The sequence below is a fragment of the Epinephelus fuscoguttatus genome, linkage group LG19 (genome assembly GCF_011397635.1).
Source record: "Epinephelus fuscoguttatus linkage group LG19, E.fuscoguttatus.final_Chr_v1".
Classification (NCBI taxonomy): domain Eukaryota; kingdom Metazoa; phylum Chordata; class Actinopteri; order Perciformes; family Serranidae; genus Epinephelus; species Epinephelus fuscoguttatus.
Genome location: NC_064770.1, coordinates 29,507,000 through 29,524,812, shown reverse-complemented (window position 1 = coordinate 29,524,812; position 17,813 = coordinate 29,507,000). Strand labels below are relative to the sequence as shown.

Sequence of the window (17,813 nt, the reverse complement as noted above, 5' to 3'; positions counted from 1 at the left end):
CACTTCATTCAAAGCTGACAGAAGCAAAATAAAACTCACAAACACCATCTTGTTTCATCTTTCCACTGTTCTAATAATAGCCAACTCTGGTTTGTTGAAATAAACTCTTAATTCACCCAGTAAGATGTGAAAATAATGTTGCCTCTGTACATGCTAAAATTGGTGTTTTTTTTAAAATGGAGTCTGGTGGTGATTTCAAGGCTGTTTCCCGTCACACAAAAAGGATCTTACTCCGTAACAAAAAGGTCTGTCTCTGTCGGGATTCTTTCCATAATTTTGTCAGACACTTATAATAACAATCTGAGCCTGTCAGTAGCAAAAACAAAATCTTTTAATAGGCATAAATCGACATTGCAGCCTGCTGTATGTCGTGCTCAACACTGGACCAAATTCAAAAGCTGTTGTTCCTATCAATCACTTAAGCACAAGAACATGGGAAAATAGGGTTAAAAAACACCACCTTCACCCTTTAAAGTGATTAATTATATGAATAAAATGTATACCAAATAGTAAAGTATGTAGCATAGAATTACAATAGCTGCAAATTAAAACAGAGGAGATCGAGTTCTGGAGCGAGGTCATATCTTAAGTGTTGGGAGGAGTAGTGGTGAGAAACAAAAACCTGCAGAGGGCAGCTACACTATTTCCTCTGTTACATTGGCAGCATCTGTGAAATGCCCAAGACCTCTTCCAAATGTTTGTGAACCAGTTATAACCAGCTCTGCCCATCACAGAAGTCTGTCTGCAGACAGCTGCTGCCACAAATGTTACAGCAGCGTTCAGTATGCGGCGTGTAGGTTTTAGAGTGACATACCGTACGTGTGAATAATAAATAAATTCACACTTGTCAAAAACTTGTGTTATTGAATATTAAATCTACAAAAGGTTAAAAAAGAAAGGTGATAAATGGGATTTCTGTTCATGAGAAATGCGACATTTTCGTCGTGTGCGCGTCAGTCTTGTTTAGGAAGGCAAAAGTTCAGTGTTGTAAATAGCTGCGTTTTTCAGCAACCATGTGACTGCTCTGTGACATTTGGAGGGAGAGGTTACATTTAGTGGCTTTGCCCCCTCAGTTGGTCACTCCCACCTGTGACCTCCTCTGTGAATTTTATTGGTGTATCTGCTTGTGATGCAAAGGGCAAGCATGACGTGTCACATGACGGACCTGCGGGTCAACTGGGAACACGAGAAGGAGCATGCAAAATCATTACATGAAGCAAAATGTCTGTTTTTCTAATGTTTCTGCTCCAACTTAGTTACATTGCACCGTCGGGTATGACGTAAGCAGACAAATCAACAACACATATCAAAATGAAATTATGTACTAGTGCTGTTTGCTGTTGTTTGTTTGTCCTGCAACACACCTAGAACCAAAACAGCATGATTTATAGAAAGCTAAAGCTTGTAATAACCCCAAGTAATTGCTCTTGTGCATCTGAGGTACAGTCTCCTTCTGTCAACATTTATCTCTGATGTTAAATAGTTGTTTAAATGTTTATGTGGGAAGTTGTAGGTCTGAAGCAAGCCTCACAGGGAACATGTTGGTTGTCAACATTTTTTACGAGGGGTGGATGCAGTGTCACTGGGCATATGACTCTACAGTGGGAGGAGCAGCACAAGGGCCACTCATTTCTAAGCTGAAGTCACTGGATATTAGGCCCGAAAATAGCTCTGCAGAGGGTATATAGGGGTGCTCTCCCGCTTGCCCACATCAGACATTTGTTCTGTGCAACAGCAAACACACTGTGCAAAAGATAATTTCGCACACAGGTGGGAGAAATTCACAGCAGGCGAGAAAAAGAGGACCTTAAAAGCTAATAGAAGGGGATTGGATCACAGTGAAGCTTTAAGAGGTGCTTGTATTCAGCAGGAGATCCTCCAGCTGGGAACTAAAAGGATAAGAAGCGAGCAAGGCGAGGAGTAAAAAGGACACAGAGCTAAGGATACTGCTCTTTTACTGGATTGAGTTCTCTTGGATTTCTCACTTCCCTCCTCCTGGGCTGACAGCATAGGGAGGAGGCAGAGCTGCAGCCGCCGCAGGGATGAAGTACAACTACCATGTGCCAGTGTCGACGTACACACGCACCTCACAGTACACGCCGACATACCACACACCCTCCTACTACACCCCCTCACATTACACGCCATCTACACCGAACTACACATCCTCATACACCTCCACGACAAAGTACAGCACGACACAGTACAGCACGACACACTACGCCCCGTCACACTACACGTCCACTTACAAGTCTGCATCGACGTACGTCCCCTCATCCAGCAAAGGGTCACGGTACAGTTCAAGCCGGAGCACAAAAGCGCAGGAGGACCCTGCACCTGTCATACCTGTCGCACCTGTTGCACCTGCAAAGAGAACTGTGCACTTCCCCAATGACATCATCTTCCAGGATATTGTGAGACGAGGAGATTTGGAGCAGATCGGTCGGTTCATGAGAGCGAGGAAGGTTCGTGTGGATACGATCTTCCACTCAGGTGAGCAAAGCCCCACACTTCTTTGTCACACTGTCCTGCAAATCTGATTTGATATTAGAAATAATGACAGCGAATGAGAAACAGTTATGATGTCAGTTATGATGCAGCAGAAGGCTGACGTAATCTTGTGTGCAGGTATGGCAGCGCTACATGAAGCCGTGCTAACAGGAAACATGGAGGTGGTGAAGCTGCTGGTGAAATACGGCGCTGATGTTCATCAGAGAGACGAAGATGGCTGGACGCCGCTTCACATGGCCTGCAGCGACGGCTACCCGGAAATTGCCAGGTAACACGTGACCTTTTAACCCTTTAATTTTGATCAATCATGCTTCCGTTTTCAGTGCACTGATCACAAAGAATAAAACATGGAAAACAAAATAAAACATAGGTCTTTAATTTTAGTATTGATGCTGTAATGAGATTTTGAGAATGAAGTCATTAAATTTTGAGAAAAAAGTCGTAGTTTTGACAAAAAAGTTGAAATTTATACAAATGAAGTAATAATTTAACAAGATTTTTGTCATTGTAAAATTCTCATTTAATTTTGTAATATTGCACCCTTTTTCCTTAAATAGTTTGACTTTATTCTCATTAAATTACAAATTTACAATATAATATTACATTTTTTCATGAAATTATTACTTTATTCACATAATTTAATGACTTAATTCTGATACTTCTGATAATTCTGATACATAGCATGACTTTATCGTCATTAATTACAACTTTATTCTCTCAATGTTACAATTTTTTCTTGAAATTACAACTATATTCTGGTAATATACGACTTTATTCTCAGATTTTTTATTTCTAAATGCGGCCCTAATACTCTGTTGTAGGTAGTTTGGCTCTGAACATTCACAATTTGCGGTGAAAAACTTACATGAAACTTAACCATCAGTTAACAAAACATGGTATTCAGCATTAAGCAAAAATCAGGGATTAAAGAGGAGGAAAACACTGGAGAATTTAGTGTCACATGTTGTACTGAATTATATCCATAAGGCAAAATACAGCTTCACTAATATCACTGAATTCTAACAATTATTCAGCGGTCTTTGAGTTGAGATAGAAACAATCAAAAACCACAGCCAGTTGCAGAACTGATAAACAAAACCATGTTATTTTAAAATCTCTGAGATCATCTGTTTAACATCACTCTGCCTCTTTCTCCACTCAGGTATCTGCTGGCGATGGGAGCGAGCACAGAGGCAGAGAACGAAAACGGTGAGAAGCCTGCAGACCTCATCGACCCAGACTGCAAAGACCTGCTCAAACTGTTCGAGGTGGGCTGTGTGTGACCGGGCACCAAATGGACCCACAGAGAGAAGAGCAACAGACAAGATGGAGGGCGGAGCAGCCACTTGGAAGCAACATATTTAACAGTATTTAACACCAAACAAACTTGTGACAGTGTGGAAGAACATGGCCAGAGTTAGGGCTGTGTCACTGGTCCTGTGAAGCAAGATGGTGGTTCTATATACTTTTTTTTATTACAGCCTTAAAGCAATACTCCATGAGGCTGTATTTTTTCTTTCTGGTGGTTATTTTATTACTTTAATTGTGCACTTGTGTATTTGTCATACTGCCAGTGTGTATGCAGCAAATGTTAAACTGCACATATCTCCCCTGTCCTCACTCTCAGCTTATGTAATACAACACCAGCAATGTGTCACTATGGTCCAATAGAGAAAATCAGATTTATCTATAACATCACTTTGATTTAAGTATTCAATCAGCAATCACTTTCTAAGTAGCTGTATGTTTCCAAACTCTGATTATACTGCAGATTGAATTTACAACACAGAATCTAGGCCGAGATGTTTGTGTTTTATAGACAGAGGTGTGTATCCTCACTGCTGGGCAGAAAGAGGATCAGCCAAATGAATAATTAATCCTTCATTGATGGTCAGAAATCATAAAACATTAAGTTCATGCTGTACAAGCACTTTTACTGCTGCAGTGTTTTTCGCATATGTGTTGCTGTTGTTTTCTGTGGTAGAATTATGAATGTCAGCAATGAAAGTCTTATAATTCTCTCCTCAATAATTATTTTTGTACGTTTTCATAAATAAAGAAACCTTTTATAAATATGCCTTTGTTGCTTTTGTGTAGTCTGTGTAAGAGACATGCAAGTGTGTCACAGGAACTGGAGAGAAGACACCGGCATTTTCATTACCATCATTTTCAGGCTGAAGCTTTTTGACCTTCTTGTATGCGTAAAACATTTTTAATATGGCACAGCAGGGATATTCAACTTGCTTTGCCTGGAGGGCACTTCTGTACAATGAAAAATAATTAAAAAGAAAAAAAAGTTAAAAAAAAAAAAAAAAAAAAGACTGTAATAAAAAAACAGGTAAAATGAATAAACCAAAATAATTAGATAAGTAAATGAGAAATACAATGATAATAAAAAAAAAATTGAAACAAAGGGCAAAAAATAAAAATAAAGGCAAAATAAAGGCAAATCCATCTGTCCATTTTTCACTACACTGCTTGTCTTTTTTTGCACTCTGGCTCCCTATTTACAGTCAAAGTGCCAAAAAAAATTCCCATTGTGAGTCAGTTTATTGTAACTGTGAATTAAAAAATTGTTGGCGGGCCACCGGACACCCTGTTTTGGGCCAGATGGCGCCCACAAGCCTTAAATTAAGTATCACTGTGGTGCAGGGTTATCTGGGATGTGCATGTCCTCAACTTAAGTCAGGATTTGCTGCTGCTGCTGCTTTCAGAATCAGAATCAGAAGTTGTTCATTGATCCCAGAGGGGTATGTAAAAATAAAATAAAATAGAATAAAATGAAATAGAATTAAATTAAATTAAATTAAATTAGTTTGTAACTGTGTACAAATATACAAATATGTGCAATTTGCTACATTATACGGTATAAACAAGTATGTTAAAACTATAAATGATAACAATGATAAATCCTGATGTTCCTAATATCCGGGTATGATTGGAAAATTAAAATACAGTCGCAATAGTAGCACCATTGAAAAATCTACTGTAGTGCTGTAATTTTATTTAAGAAGACAGATATTGGTGAGAAAGTAAGTGGAAAAATACACTGTAAATCAGCTAATGTACACATACTGTTTTATTTTCTTAAACAAATATCTCATACCAGTAGATAGGGACTGTCTATTAAAATGTATTATCTTTAATATTATAAGTAGACTGTATTTGTGAGAGGTGAGAGCACAGATATGTAAAGATAGAAATAAAAATAAAATAAAGGGATAGAAATTACAAGAAGTAAGAATAAGAGTATGAAATATAAGTATATAAAGTAAAATAAAAATAAATATAAAAATGTGCATTACTCTACATTACACTGTATAAACTAGTATGTTAAATTTGTAAATGTAATAATTGGCTGTAATATTATACGTAGCTAGTATCTGTGTGAGGTGAGAGCCCAGATATTTAACAGTAAGGATGGGAGTTTTTTCACTTCCGTGTCTTTTTCCCGGAAATGATTGGTTGGCATTGGCAACGTTTTAGCCAGGTCTAACGGGCGTACACAGCCTCTGAATAAAGAAACCGAAAGGAAGGGTTATAAAGAGGTTTGTTGACTATATTAACAGTTTGTCCTTTGCTGTGCATCTTAGAAATGTTACAACTGCGCTAAGTGTCCATCTAATAAATATCTGAGACCAGTAACGCCAGCAGAATATTAGCTGATTCAAGCTAACGATACGACAAGACAATGTAAACCGTCCGGCTAGCTAGCTAGCTAGCTGGCTAAAGTTAGCCGAAATTATTGTGTCAGCAGATCTGTAGTTAGCTGTCCATGACATAGCTATGGAGGGACATGGATGCTAAGAAGCAGAGCTCTTTGTAGAAACAGTAAACAGTCTTGTTTGTGAGAATTTGACCAGAGGCTAACGCACTGGGTTTGTATCTGTAGCCTGATGCTAACACTGCTGATGCTACTGAAGCAAAAACGTAAACAAAAGCCCCTTGGCTAGCTAATGTCAGTGTTTGCTCATTATTTTCCAGACGTAGAGCATACCACAGCTATACAGAAATTAGCTAGCATTAGAAACTGTGAGTTGACATCACTCATAATGTTACTAATGATATTTGACTTGTCAGAACTCTTCAGATGACATAGTACATCGTTAGTGACTAGTGAGTAGCTAGCTAATTTAACTCTGGGCTAATCAGCAGTGTCACCAGTTTACTGTTTCTAGTAGTAAGAGTTAAATGTAATCAGAGGCCTGTATTATGGTATTTTGAAACTGGCTTCCTGGTTTCATGTGGAGATGCTATGTAACATGCCATCGTTGTGTATTATTAGGATTTGGCTGAGGACTTCTGAAGCTTTTAATTCTTCACATCCACTCACCATAGAGGAGCGAGGAGCGAGTACAGACTGCAAACAGAATGACCAGGTCTGTATAAAGTTATGCACGCCAGTGGGAATGCTCATGTACAAATACGCCACTGGTTATTAACATGTAATCAAATGTAATACCAGGTGTGTACTGCTTTGTGCTTCAGATACAGAAGAATAGTATGTCAAAGTTTAGAGTAAACAATGATTAAATGAATGTCTATTCATCCTGCTAATTCTGCTTTTTTTCATGTTTGTGCAGCTCATCTGCTCCCAGGATGGTTAATAGTTACAAGCGGACTTCAAGCCCTCGATCCCCTACTAACAGCGGGGAGCTTTTCACCCCAGCACATGAGGAAAATGTGCGCTTTATACATGATAGTAAGTACGACATCTGACACCAATGCTTTGAGTTTCTTTCAAAATAATCTGAGTGTTTTATTTCACTTATTAGAATAATAGACCTCTCAGAACAAATTGTGTTGTCAGGGTTTAGTTTTAAAAAGTTTATTTCCTGAAGGCTACAGACATGACATGATCATGATCAGAAACAGCAGCAGGAAAATTAACTTTAACGTGGTTATAGCTGTCATATTTGAATCTTCTTTCTGCACGTTTTCCCACCACACTTGATTTAAGAGGGTGATTATTTGTAGGTTTGTTGCGGTTGACCCGTCTTCTTGTGTTCCATAACTACTGGTATGAAACAAATTTTTCTGTTAAAGCTCAGCAGCAAACCAAACATGGTGTGAAGAGCTTAATGTAGGCCTGTTAAAAAAATCTGACCATGTTGTGTTTCTGGATTCTTTATATTGTGCAAATCAGAACTCTTCACTCTGATCACTTAATGTACACCATATAAACACAGTCTTTATCAGTTTGTTCATCTCACATGTAAACACTTTCACAGGGATTGCAAGCTAAATTGGCACATGAAACTTCAGCTCATACCATTAAAACTGAGAAGTACACTGTTTTTTTTCCCCTCAAAATTCTGATACTGTATATAAGCTGGAGTCCGTGATTCTACTCTGATACATTGGAAGAAAAAAAATGACCTTCAGGCACTGATGCGTGGATCAGGAACAAATGCACTTGAATCAAGTTAAAAAGACATTATTTAAAAAACATGGCTGCCTTTTCAATAAAGGGTTTTTAACTTAATTTGATTGCATTTGTTCCTGCTCCACGCATCAGTGCCTGAAGGTCATTTTTCTTTCCATGTGCTAGCCCTTTTCTTAAAGATCACCTGCATTTTTTCTTGAGTCTCATATGATAAAACCAGTCCTAGAGCATACTACTACCTCATTCTCCAAAGTCTGCTTTAATACACTTTTGTCATATTCAGAGATTATCTCTCTATGATCCGCTAGTTGTCCATTCTGTGTGTGTGTGTGTGTGTGTGTGCGCGTGCTGAATAGCTTTATAAATGGTAAACAAAGAAAGTGGCTTGGACCGAGACACACAACACTATGGTGCTGTGTGAGTGCTCGGGACAGGGGAAAGGTCATGGATGTATAAAGAGAAAGGAAGTGATGGGAGCGAGAGTGGCGGTAAAGCCTCTGGAGGAGCGCTGATGAGAGGACTGTATTTATTTAGGTGGTGATTTCAAGTATCAATGATCTATATCCATAATGAGAGACTCCGCCTTTAAATAGAGACACCTTTTGGCCATGAAAGTTTGTGCCATTATCTGTAGTATGCCATTAAATATATAAATGTGTGCAGCTGTTACAGTTATTCATATAGTAGGTTATTCTAAGCATTGGATTGCAACACAGTGGATTCACTGGATTCACTGCATTAATGAGTTAAAGTACTTAGAGACAGGGTGTCCGCGGGGTCTTAAAAAGTATTAAAAAGTCTTAATCGTGATTTTATGAAGTATTAAATTTTCTTGGCATTCACGTTTTGACATAAAGTATCCATGAATGTATAATTTATTTTCCTCCTTGCGACTATTACAAACAACGATGTGTAGGTAGGCACACTCGGACTGCCACTTGGGGCCGTGTGCGTACCTGTGCGACATCACGCGACGGCGCAGGTCCAGGCGCCAAACAGAGGAGCAAAAGGCAATAAAAAATCCTTCTCATCTTATCTGAGTTCTGTTGTATGTTTGTGCTCCATAGATTTAATTGCAAACTACATCTGTTCAGTAAGTTAAAGATGCGTTGCTGCTAACGACAGCTTGAAGTGGCGATGAGGCCTTAAGGTTTTTTTGGAAGGTCATAAAAAAAGTCTTAAAATGGTATTGAAATTAACCTCAGGATTCCTGCATATACCCTGAGAGAGTAACAGAACAGGTTACCAGTTAAATGTCAGGACACAATTTGTAAATAGCAATGGTATTACAACATTTCTGCCTGTCAATCTGCTTTTCCTCTCCACAATGCAAGAGGCCACTCTCAACAGTCTTGTTCTCAACTCTCATACTCAGTGATTAATCTCTTTTCATTGTTGGCAAAGCAGAGGGAACCACACCTCATTTATTGAGTGGATTTCAAAGTTGCCATTTGGAGTTTTCTTGAATTACTCACCAGATCTAATTGTAATAACACAATGAGATTAATGATGAGACTTGATGAGTTTCACAAGAAAATTCCACAGCATCTTTGCAGTCTAACTGACGTGGCAAATGTGTTTCCATCCTCAAAAGACGTTTGTATCTTATCGTGTGACTGCAGCATGTAGGTCAGGGAAACTATGTGAAACCATTAGCTTGACCATATAGCGCATCTTCTGTGCACGCACACTTACTTACGTATGTGAGTCCTTGTGAACAAGATAAACACAAGATCAACATTACAGGGATCCACTTGCAGAAAAATACTCTAAGGCCACATCCACACTGATAGGTTTTTGTTTTAAAATGCATAAATATTGCTGCGGTCATGCCTAGTGTCCACACCACTCTGACGTTTTGGAACTCCTAAAACAGAGATCTTTAAAAACGCTGCTAGCCCTGTATAGTTTGAAAACTCCAGGGTTGCATTTTAGTCTGGACAGACTGAAACTGAGACTTTTTAAAACAATAAAACAAATACCCACATTTATTCCCAAAGTGGGTGTTAGAGGTCGAACACATGCCGCACTTTTTGCGCCCTCAAATTCATTATTTTCAATGAAGACATGTGGCAGGCGCGCTCAAATGCCAGAGCAGAGCCCATTTTTCAGCTGCTACTTTTGGAATGCAGCAGTGCGTGTAGTTTTTGTTGTAAAACGCTGTTCTTCAGTAAAAACATATCAGTGTGGATGCAGCTTATAGTGCTACTAGAGTTCCAAAACTCCCCAGGGAACCTTGAAGTCATGAGAATAGTAGTGTCAGTGAGGTAGGGGTGAGAACTTGGACCATGGCAGCCTAGTGCTGTTCACAACAGACTATGTGTCAGGTTGCTTTTCAAGGATCACTTCAACCATCATCATTGAAAGCACAAATAGTGCTCCACTATCTAAATGGGACAACTTCATTTGCTGCCCACTCTGACTGCCCACTCTGACTGCAAATACTGGTCTTGAAGTGCTAAAGATTGAGTTTGCAAGTTACTTAATGCCAGCACACTCACTTCAACTGTTCAACAAGTCTCACCTTCATTAAGTTGAACGTTTTATTTCCCTTCAGTCTGTCTTGTCATGTCATTACTAACCCTAAATTCCCTAAATATAACAAAAGCATTGTTGTCTTGTCTCTTTCACAGCCTGGCAGTGTGTGCTCAGAGACATCAGATCAACACAAAATAGTGAACGTAATGACCGTGGACCACAGGAGTATGTGGAGAAGAACCCAAATCCTAACCTACATTGTAAGTTACAGTGTAACATAGTAGTGAAGTGGACTTTATTTTGAGGTCACACTGACGGATTAAATGAATCAAACACGCCTGTTAACAGCTCTCCCTGTTTGCTCTTGCAGCTTTCACACCAGTGGACCTGAGCGACCTCAAGAAACGCAACACACAGGATTCCAAGAAGTCCTAGTCTTTCTCACGATGATCCAGTCGCTTCTTTCCACCCATTATCCTCGAGAACTTTTCCTCCATCAGCCAGAAAGTCAGCCCTGTTGGCCAGTCTAGCACAGAATGCCAATCTTGTTTCTCAACTTTGGACCATTGCAGCCCAATCTCTTTCTTTACCCTCTACGACCGACTACAAAGAAAAGAACCGGGATTCCAGGGAGCACGTATTCTCTCGTCTCTTGGTTCATGTGTTTTTTTCCAGTCACAAAATCTTCATATGTACATTCTTTATGCGGATGGGACTGGCGCAAACTTTCATCAAAATTTGCTGACATCTGATGCTGAGGTACAAACTGTGGACACCCTCCACAGGACACAAAAGACTGCAGTCTTAAATACAAACCTTGTTTTCTTTACTACTGCTACTTATATGACTTTGGAGGAAAATGCGAAAGGGCTGACTTCTATTTTTTTTTTTTTTTTTTTTAGTATGTTTTGGAAGATAGTTTGATCAGTAAAATTGTAGAAGTAATGAAATGGTCACATTGGATAAACACTTTATGGGCAAGTTTTGGAAGCCAAATGCAATGTAGAAGGCCAACATTTTTATTATAAATTTACTTGCCCTCAAATGGACTTTACTAAGTAGAGACCTCCCCCAATTATGCTGCCCTTGGTTAACCCCCCTCCCCTAAGCCTTGAAACAAAATGTTGAATAAAAGACTTTTACAGTACTCCTGCTTATATTGATCCTACATGATTAATGACCACAGAGACAGGAAGCTCACCCTGAAACTTAGACTGGAGGGAATTGTATAAATCCAGATACTAACAATTGTGCTATACCCTGGTCATACTGATTTAAGACCTGTGGCTAATTATTATTTTCCTCATTAAGAATTCTCTTGATTAACTGATTAATCATTTGGTCCAAATTTATCAGAATATAGTAAACTATTTCTTAGAAGCAATGCTGACGTTTAGTTTGCTTGTTTTGTATGACTGTAGATATTTCGTTTGTCATAGTCAGCCAAGAAAACCAGCAAATAGACTGAAATCACTAAAATGTTGGTATTAGTGCTTAAATTAAATGACTTATATGATTGAATAGTCGACTTCCAAAATATTTGCAGATTGATTTTCTGCTAATCAGGTAATTGACAGATTCTTGTGGCTCTGATCTGATCTGAAGCAACATTTTATATATTGTAATTACGAGTTACTAAGTGACATCATCTAGTCATTCATGTTGATAAGTGATAATTATGCAGTAAATTTTGTGTTAACATTTTTTTAAATTGAAAAAATAAATGTACAGAACATCGGGTAAACACAACACGTAAACTAAAATTACATGGAAAATACAACTGCAAAAAAACAAATGGATACAAACATACAGAGGAAAAGTATATTTAGTCTGAGGATTTAAGAAAAAGTGTTGCATAATTTTCTAAAGCTTAAAACTTTTTTGTTTTTTCATGAACTTGGTGATTTGAGAAGAACCTTCAATTAGAAAAGATTAAAAAATACTAGGAAGTGATTTAGAGAAATTCTGTTTGTGAATAAATAAAAATAGCATTAAGAATAACAGAATTAATTTGATATTATCTGGATTATCATAATAAATAATATCCCTAAGGTTAAAAGAGTAAACAGATTTAGAGAGGTGAGGTTCTGTCCAATGATCTGTCTGAAGTTTTCTAGATATTTCACATTAAAAAAAAAAGATGGGAAATAGATTTTATATTATGTTCACAAAAGGAGCAGGAGGTAGCAATGTCTGCAAACATAGCAATAAGACATTAAGCTGTGTATATTTTATTTTAAAATTTAAATGTATGTGTATAATTTAGGTGGCTTCTTTTTATAAACGTAAATAATCCATCTAGAATATCACCAGTCAAAGAATAAAAAATATCTGAGAGGAATTAGAAACTGTGAAGAGACACACACAGTTGTCTTAATGCCATCTGGAATGGTGTTTGTGTGGGTGTTATCTTGGCCACGCATATTACGTGATGACGTAGTTACTACGTGCCGTACGTAACGAACCAGCTTGTCTATATACAGCGAAAGCTATTGTGTTTTCTTGTCGGAGCAGAGCGCTGAGCTGAGAAGGGGCAAGGAGAGGGACCAAACGAGTCTAGGGCGTATTTTTTTTATATTTTGTTCACAGTTTAGCATTACTGAGGCAGCATAATGGCCGATAAAATGGATATGTCTCTAGACGACATTATCAAGCAGAACAGGCAGCAGAGAGGCGGAGGCCGCGGTGGAAGAGGTCGAGGCCGCGGAGGTTCAGGTGGCGGCCGAGGAGGAGGCCCTGGGCGTCTTGGAGGCGGCGGCGGAGGATTTGGAGGCCGAGGCGGCGGATCCGGCCCTATGAGGAACCGACAGAACCTGAACCGCGCTAGAGGCAGACCAACGCCTTACAGCAGGGTATGAGAAAATTAGAGGAATGGGCAGAAAAGGAAAACCCTTCGGCAAACCTGAAAATGCCTGGTTAACATCCTTCTATTCTCCAGCAGGCTTGCTAGCTAACCCTCTAGCCAGCTTGCTAGTCAAGCGATAAATGTTCGCTATAACCGCCGAGTTTCCCTCGGGGGGAGCTCTATGGTTTGCGGTTAAGCATTTATGGAAGTTGTAACGTATTCATAATGTGTCCCTTCTCCCACAACCCGTATGTTACATCACTTTTTTGTCAAGAGGAGGCCTTGTGGAGAGAGTGAGCGTGTTAGCTATTTTGGCTAACTAGCTAAAGTTGGATCGTGAAGGCCTCGGCGGCGCCATTTTAAGTTAGAGCTAGTTGCCAACGATCGATAAGAGAGCTTTCCAGCCCAAGTGTCCAAATGATGGTGAGAGGAACCCACGTCAACGAGAAAATTCACCCGCACATGATTTTTTCCACCACTTTTTTGGAGCATAGTTTTTGGTCTTGTCCCGGGGCAGCGACCAGGCGGCCTTTGTTCGGGAGTGGCTGGCGGGTTTCACAACAAGGCCTGTTTGGTGGCTTTTCAACCGGTCTGGCTGTTACTTGAGGATGGATCAGTGGACTTCAACCACCCTGGTAGTGTTCTTATAAGGCAAACCTTCACTCCTAAAGTGTGAATGAGTATTTAGATGAGCCCAACAAAGCCCCAATCAAAATGGCGTGGTCTCAAAATGGACGCTCAGATAATCCACGCTCGCATAGAGGGGATAGCTGTCCCTTATCTAGTTGTTTTTTTCAGATCCATCCTCTCATGGACACTAACCCCTTCACGAAAGCCCTTTTCGTGGCTTGGTAAAGAACTTTGGGTCGGGCCAGGAAACACGGTGCAACGCTGGAGGCAACACTGCTTCAGATGGCGACCCCCTGTGTACCCGAGGATCATATCTGGAGAGCCTTTGGTGGAGGCGCAGATGGCAAGAGAACAGTGGGCTATGTTGGTAGCTAGCCAGAGTGGGCAAGTTGTTCAGGGGTTAGTATAGAGATTGTGGTTGGGTTTGGGATGATGAATCAGTTTTGATGTAGTCATTTTGTAAATATGTACAGTCTCAGCAAATGCCTAGGCTTCATATTTATATAACTTGTATACTGTGTGTATAGTAGAAGTGATGCACATCCCCTTGCTGTTCTAGTTCAGTGGTCTGTCCTGTGTATGTCCACCTCTGTCTGAACTGATTCACTTTGCTTGTAGTGATGGGGTGGGCAGGGAACATTTGGGGAGCCTCTTGGGGGGAGCTGTGCACCCTGGCCCTGTTGGAAGTGGAGCCCCTGCTTGCCCCAACACCCAGCCGTGTGGACTCTGTGATTGACAGAGGCAAGGGGATCCTGAAGTCAGCAGGTGCGTTGTCTTTCATCTGTTGCAGCCTAAACAGCTTCCAGATAAGTGGCAGCATGACATGTTTGACAACGGCTTCAGCGGCTTCAGTGGCCCTGCTGGAGGTGGCGGAGGAGCCGGTGTGGAAACTGGAGGGAAGCTCCTTGTCTCAAATCTCGACTTTGGGGTCTCAGATGCAGACATTCAGGTACTTGATTTTTGCTTTACACATTTTTTTATTTATTTTTTTTTTTTTTGTGAGCGGAGCATGTTTGCCATAGATTGGTGTGCCAGGAACAGCATCTCAAGACTTATTTTTCCCCAAACAGGAACTTTTTGCTGAATTTGGGACTCTGAAGAAGGCTGCAGTTCATTACGACCGATCAGGAAGAAGCCTGGGAACAGCAGATGTCCACTTCGAACGGAGGGCAGATGCTCTCAAAGCCATGAAACAGTACAATGGCATCCCACTTGATGGTATGCCTCAGATTCAAATCATACGCATCCTCACCTCTTGCTTTGAATTATAGCTGTGCAGATATTCTGTGTGTTTTTAGAAATTGGGATCATTTGTATTTTGATAATCTAAGATCATTAGTTAATCTGTCTGGCAAATTGACTGTTTTAGCACTGCTGCCATGCCTAAATTATGAGGTTCACAATGTCTTTATCTCTCTAGGGCGGCCTATGAACATCCAGCTCGTCACATCACAAATTGACACACAGAGGCGACCTATGCAGGGGTGAGTGTTGCCACCTTTTTCTTTTATTTTTAAAGCAACTTGACTTAGACGGTGTGGACACAGTGTGTGATGGGCACTCTTGTTTTCAGTCTGAACAGAGGCGGAGGAGGCATGAACAGAAATCGCGGGGGTGGCTTCAGAGGAATGCAGAGAGGCCGTGGAGGGCGTGGCTCAGGTGGTGCTGGAGGAAGAGGTCGGGGCGGCCGCGGCGGTAGCAGCAAGCAACAGCTGTCAGCAGAAGAACTCGACGCACAGTTAGACGCCTACAATGCCAGAGTGAGTCCACCTGTCAAGGCAGTACTTTCATCAGTTACCACACTGCGTTTTTGCAGCTGTCTAACTCCACGCTTGTTTTGTTTTCTCAGATGGACACCAGCTAAGAAATGAAGCTCCTCTGGGTTGTCGTCCCTTCCTGTCTGCACAGAAGGGTGGTCGTTACAGATGTGCAGAATATTTTACACTTGGTCGTCTTCTGATGTGATTTGAAATTATTGTTCCAACCTCTTCTTTTAAATGCTCCGAAGTGTTTTTTACCAGTATTTTTTTTTTCTCCTTTTTTTCTGATGAAAATGGTTTTGGCTGTAGGTTAATGGGAATTGGGTTTTCCCCAGTTCTTACTTGTACCCTGTAGTTTATGACACTTGGAATAAAACCTACAGTGCATATTAACCAAATACAGTCTCTCTGTTTGTGTCCTCATATCTGCTTAGACATCCAGTTTTTCAAAGCCTTTGCTGTAAATTTATATTAAACTAAAATGAGGTCATTTTTCACGTCTTTTTGTACATGTTCTTCAACGGTGTAAAACCTGCAGACCCCAACTAACTTCCTACTTTATGTTTGCATCAAGTAATGGTCACAAGTAACAAGGGGTGTGAAATCAAGTTTAAGATTAAATTTTAAACTATGTTATTGTGAAGGAGAATTGTGTTTTTAGTCTTTCAAAATAGTAGTAGTAATGTTTGATCCACTTAAGTTGTATTTGTGATGCATTTTGATGGGTGTTTGTTTCCTCTTTGCAACTAATTTTAGTATGTGCAGGACGTTTTGGAACCCACAAAGACCTTACTGAAACCAATGCACTTTCATCTTTTCCAGCAGTTTAACTGCCATAAAACATCCACAAATCTATAGTAAGTCTAATCTATAGGAGTCTTGAACCTTCCAGAGCAGACTGGTGTTGCCAAATTAATCATAAATTTTAAAAAATGATAATGTGTTGGCTGGCTGGTTGTGTCTATCAGAATATATTCCTTTGCTGGAAAAGTAAATGTCCTCCACAGCTGAGCATCCTGAGCAGTGTCAGTTATGACTGAGCATGCAGCCTTGATGCACTACCCCATCACAACAACTAGGTGGCACCCTGCTCTCTGCCGGTATCTTCCATATACGGTCATCAGTCATGTCAAACTTTGAGCCAACCGGTTTTTCAAATGAACTTCTCGGTACCTCTTTGCCACGCCTTCATGGGCTGAATCATGTTCTGCCTTAGTGAATAAGGAACTTGTGCAGCTGCTCAGAGACTGCAGAAGAATTTCAGCTCAGGGAGAGGAGCCAAAATACAGGATAAAGTGAAGTGAACAGAGTTTAACATGTTTGGACCCCTGAGGGCAAGACTTATGAGTGTGTGTCTCTGCATGCCCGCGCGTGTCGTTAATACATCAATGGTGTCGTTAGCGCGATTTTCCCGGAAGCGTGTCGAAAGACAAAGGTTTAGATTGTAACCACGTACTGCTTCCGGTTAGGTTTTCATAGATAAAGTTCAACTTGGGTGACGATACAATGACATGCTTGTGCTCAGTGGCACTCTCTGCCTTACACAAAGGGCACACATCCCCAGACAATGACCAAAAAGAAACATTGCACATGATTTATGTAGACCGTAATCAAATAGCTTCTCTGTTTCCTTTTGTCTTTTGAAAATATCAACTGTTTGTTTTACATGTTTTATTTGTGTCTAAATAACATTCACATAGTGGTGCTATCTACAGGTGGGTGGAAAGAAATTAACTGGAACACCTGACATGACAGTGTCATCAAAAATAGCCCTGTTTATATGATTGTAAAGGAATTCACATGCCTTACTTAAGTGAAAGCAGTAATATAAAGGGTACTGTTGTTAAATATAGAACCATAAATTGATAACTGAACTGGCCTTCCAGACGCAGGCCTATGGGCCCTGGCCTTCACCTGCAATATGTCACTCAAATGAACACGTACCGACCAAAAAAGAGACAAAAAGACCACAAAGCAGAGGCGTAAATAGACAGTGCAGGCAGTGAACTTGCCACAGAACAAGAGATGCAAGGGAACAGCCAACAGACAAAAATTTACCATAAAAGGGGCAAAGAGAGAAATGAACAGGAGGAAAAAAGTATCAAAGCTTACTGACACTTGTCAGTGGTGTGTGTGCCTTTTAACTATTAACTAGTGTGCATTAGGGCCGGTCATAATAGCATGCACCGGGGCTTATCATAAC

At 40.2% G+C, this 17,813-nt stretch overlaps 3 protein-coding genes across 4 annotated transcripts; all 3 read left to right on the top strand.

The window, feature by feature from the left end:
* The first annotated feature begins 1,703 nt into the window (after nucleotides 1-1,703).
* Nucleotides 1,704-4,586, top strand: ppp1r27a (protein phosphatase 1, regulatory subunit 27a). The gene is made up of 3 exons (XM_049560869.1): nucleotides 1,704-2,493; nucleotides 2,629-2,779; nucleotides 3,674-4,586. Exons 1-3 carry the CDS (start codon nucleotides 2,043-2,045, stop codon nucleotides 3,792-3,794), a joined length of 723 nt encoding a protein of 240 aa, XP_049416826.1. The 5' UTR covers nucleotides 1,704-2,042; the 3' UTR covers nucleotides 3,795-4,586.
* Nucleotides 4,587-5,963: 1,377 nt separating this feature from the next.
* mcrip1 (MAPK regulated corepressor interacting protein 1) lies at nucleotides 5,964-11,440 on the top strand. The gene is made up of 5 exons (XM_049560873.1): nucleotides 5,964-6,059; nucleotides 6,797-6,890; nucleotides 7,095-7,213; nucleotides 10,531-10,635; nucleotides 10,746-11,440. Exons 2-5 carry the CDS (start codon nucleotides 6,883-6,885, stop codon nucleotides 10,808-10,810), a joined length of 297 nt encoding a protein of 98 aa, XP_049416830.1. The 5' UTR covers nucleotides 5,964-6,059; nucleotides 6,797-6,882; the 3' UTR covers nucleotides 10,811-11,440.
* A 1,416-nt stretch (nucleotides 11,441-12,856) lies between these two features.
* Nucleotides 12,857-16,008, top strand: alyref (Aly/REF export factor). 2 transcript variants are annotated; one of them, XM_049560868.1, is made up of 6 exons: nucleotides 12,857-13,227; nucleotides 14,641-14,799; nucleotides 14,921-15,068; nucleotides 15,271-15,334; nucleotides 15,424-15,610; nucleotides 15,700-16,008. In XM_049560868.1, exons 1-6 carry the CDS (start codon nucleotides 12,988-12,990, stop codon nucleotides 15,712-15,714), a joined length of 813 nt encoding a protein of 270 aa, XP_049416825.1. In that variant the 5' UTR covers nucleotides 12,857-12,987; the 3' UTR covers nucleotides 15,715-16,008. The 2 variants fall into 2 exon arrangements, with proteins under 2 accessions (XP_049416825.1, XP_049416824.1); XM_049560867.1 differs by having other exon boundaries at nucleotides 13,084-14,193.
* Nucleotides 16,009-17,813: the final 1,805 nt, after the last annotated feature.